Here is a 2,500-nt window from a genome sequence, read left to right on the forward strand (position 1 = left end):
GTTTGGGGGTGTTTGGAAACTTCGAGTATATATATGGTTATATTCACGATTGATTTGGTGAGTTTGAAGTTTATTCTGGTTAGTTTACAAACCGTTTTATGAGCGAAGTTTGCCTGCTCAGTTCATGGTCGTTTCGATGTTTCCATGATGGTTTAGTTTACAAGTTTAAAGTTTACCTGGTCAGTTCATGACTAATAAGCAGAGTTTGGAGTTTACGGCGCTGGTCAGAATGGTAATGGTGAAGTTTGTCTAGTCACTTTATGGTAATTTTGACATTTTAAGATCAATTTTTAAATTGAAATATGATTGAAGCACTGGGAAGTATCTTCTGCATTTTTCAATTTGTAGTATCAGTATTATCAAGTATAATTTATTCTAGGATTTGGATCCGATATCATATCAAATCGCAATTATTATTATTATTTTTTTTAATATAGCAACCTCACCTGATAAGACGTGCACACCATAAGATAGCTCAGTAGAACGAGCAGTAAATCGACCCATTCTGTAAGCCAGAGGTGTATGAACGTTAAAGACAGTGGCTTTTCAAAAACATCTAAAATCACCACGCGATTTTTAAAAATTCATTGTTGTTAAACCTTCTTGAAAGCAAAATTCATAACGTGTATCTGTTGATCCCATGTAATGGATATTGAATTCCACAACCTACCTTCTTTAATACCGTACATCTCGAGCAGCAGCAAACTGAGTAGCAGGAGACCACAGCTGATTAAGCAGAAGCAGATGACCGGACGCCTCCCGAGGCGCTGCGTGATCGGCGCGGAAACACTGTAAGCTGGCACTTCCACGGCACCCATGAGTGCCATGTATAGGAAGGGGGAACTGTTGAAATTGAGAATGGCAGCTATTGTTAAAGAAGGAAACGACCTTGAATCGAATGTTACATGTTTGTTTCAACTTTGTCAAAACCTTTGTCAAAAACCCTAGATCTACATTCAGAAAGACAACAGAGTCTTTGCACCAACAGCACCAGAGATAAGGAAGTTCAATTTTAGCTTAAAATGGACACCTTAGACCTATTCCTCTCCTCCATTTAGGTTCCAGAAGTCCAGACGACTTGCGTCAGTTCCCAACGCCGTCCTTCCTCCATCCCCTCCATCCTCCTCCTATTCCACCAAGGGGAAAACCTCTTATCGTACCTGAAGGCGTTGGCGCTGAGAGGAAGACCCAGGTAAACGATGCCCTGCAGGAGCCAGATCACCACGAGCACCAGGGAGAGGCGCCTCATCACGCCCGTGCGGACCAAGGCCACGGGTCCCGCCCACCAAGCGCCAAAGCCGTCAGCGATGCCTAGAGGTTTGTTGACCCCCGAAGTGCCTTCTGCTCTATCGACGCTGACGCCGTTCTGAAGGCCGTCTGGGTGCTGGGTGGCGGGGTTTGGGCTCTCCGCGCTGTGCCTGGCTGCCGTGGGCTTCGAACCGGATAATCTCTGTAATTATCAAACATTTCTTTATTAATGTGAACGAAATATTTAATCGTTATTGAGTTTCAAATATTGAATACAATTTGCTTTGAAGAAAAGGCAGTACCTGAGCTATTAGTCAGAATGCATATCTTGCGTAAGTTAAAAGGATTTTGATTAATACGAATAAACAAATGGTTATTGGTTAATAATAAAATCTTGCTTTCTGTGTTTAGAATCCAGTGACATTTCAATCATCATCTTACCGAAAAAAAAATCAGGTGCATTTAGCCAAACGTGATATTACTTTATTGTCTTGAAACTGAAAGTTTATATGAAAAATATTGCTTATGTACCCTGCTATGGTTAAATGCAATCGTGGAAATAATTTACACACAAGAGGCATCAAATTATTTATATCTGAATTTCAATTCCTTTTGTTAAAATGTGATAAGCTTCTCTAACCCATAGGATACGGCCATTTTTATTAGCTGCGAATGTAAAGTTTTAGCAACATACATCGCATGTACACATTTTTTAAGGCTTCAATATATTATTACCTTATTAATTCCATTCTGTATGTAAAAAATGAACTAATTACCCTTAAGATTACGGATTTCACATTTGTTATCTCCAACTAACTATCAGAACTATCTTTCCCGGTTACCTTAAAACAGAAAAAAATGAACGTGAAAATTGAACATTGTGTTGTACTTTCCTTTCAACATTCAATGTAAACATACAACTCCCTCATATATTACAATACTGGTTATTGGTAAAAGAAATTTCAACCATATCTCTACATATCAATTCGTATCATTCGCAGGATACGAATAAACCAATATTGACGGGAATACGTAACTTTGCGTGAGATAAAAGATCAATGTCCATTATATTTCGAAAATGGTGTTGACTGGCATTATCCTTACAATAAATAAAAAAAAAACTTGGCCATGATAACTGAGGCTATATTATGTAAGAGTGTGTAAGTCAAAATGTGTTTTGAAACCTCTTATCAAATCCAATCACTCCATTTTCTTCAAGCACTGATAATGCCAAAAGGGACATGATAACGAA

At 38.6% G+C, this 2,500-nt stretch overlaps 1 protein-coding gene across 2 annotated transcripts in view; it reads right to left on the minus strand.

Annotated features, from left to right (window-relative positions):
• LOC113827299 (solute carrier family 22 member 6) overlaps window positions 1–2,500 on the minus strand; it is a 38,589-nt gene that overhangs the window by 21,409 nt on the left and 14,680 nt on the right. For both annotated transcript variants that reach the window (XM_070125506.1, XM_070125505.1), the window contains 3 exons: window positions 1,161–1,450; window positions 671–843; window positions 447–505 (listed from right to left, as the gene is read on the minus strand). In XM_070125506.1, coding sequence (XP_069981607.1) covers window positions 447–505; window positions 671–843; window positions 1,161–1,450 — 522 coding nt within the window. The remainder of the gene's footprint in view (window positions 1–446; window positions 506–670; window positions 844–1,160; window positions 1,451–2,500) is intronic.

This window comes from Penaeus vannamei, chromosome 9, assembly GCF_042767895.1.
Source record: "Penaeus vannamei isolate JL-2024 chromosome 9, ASM4276789v1, whole genome shotgun sequence".
NCBI lineage: Eukaryota > Metazoa > Arthropoda > Malacostraca > Decapoda > Penaeidae > Penaeus > Penaeus vannamei.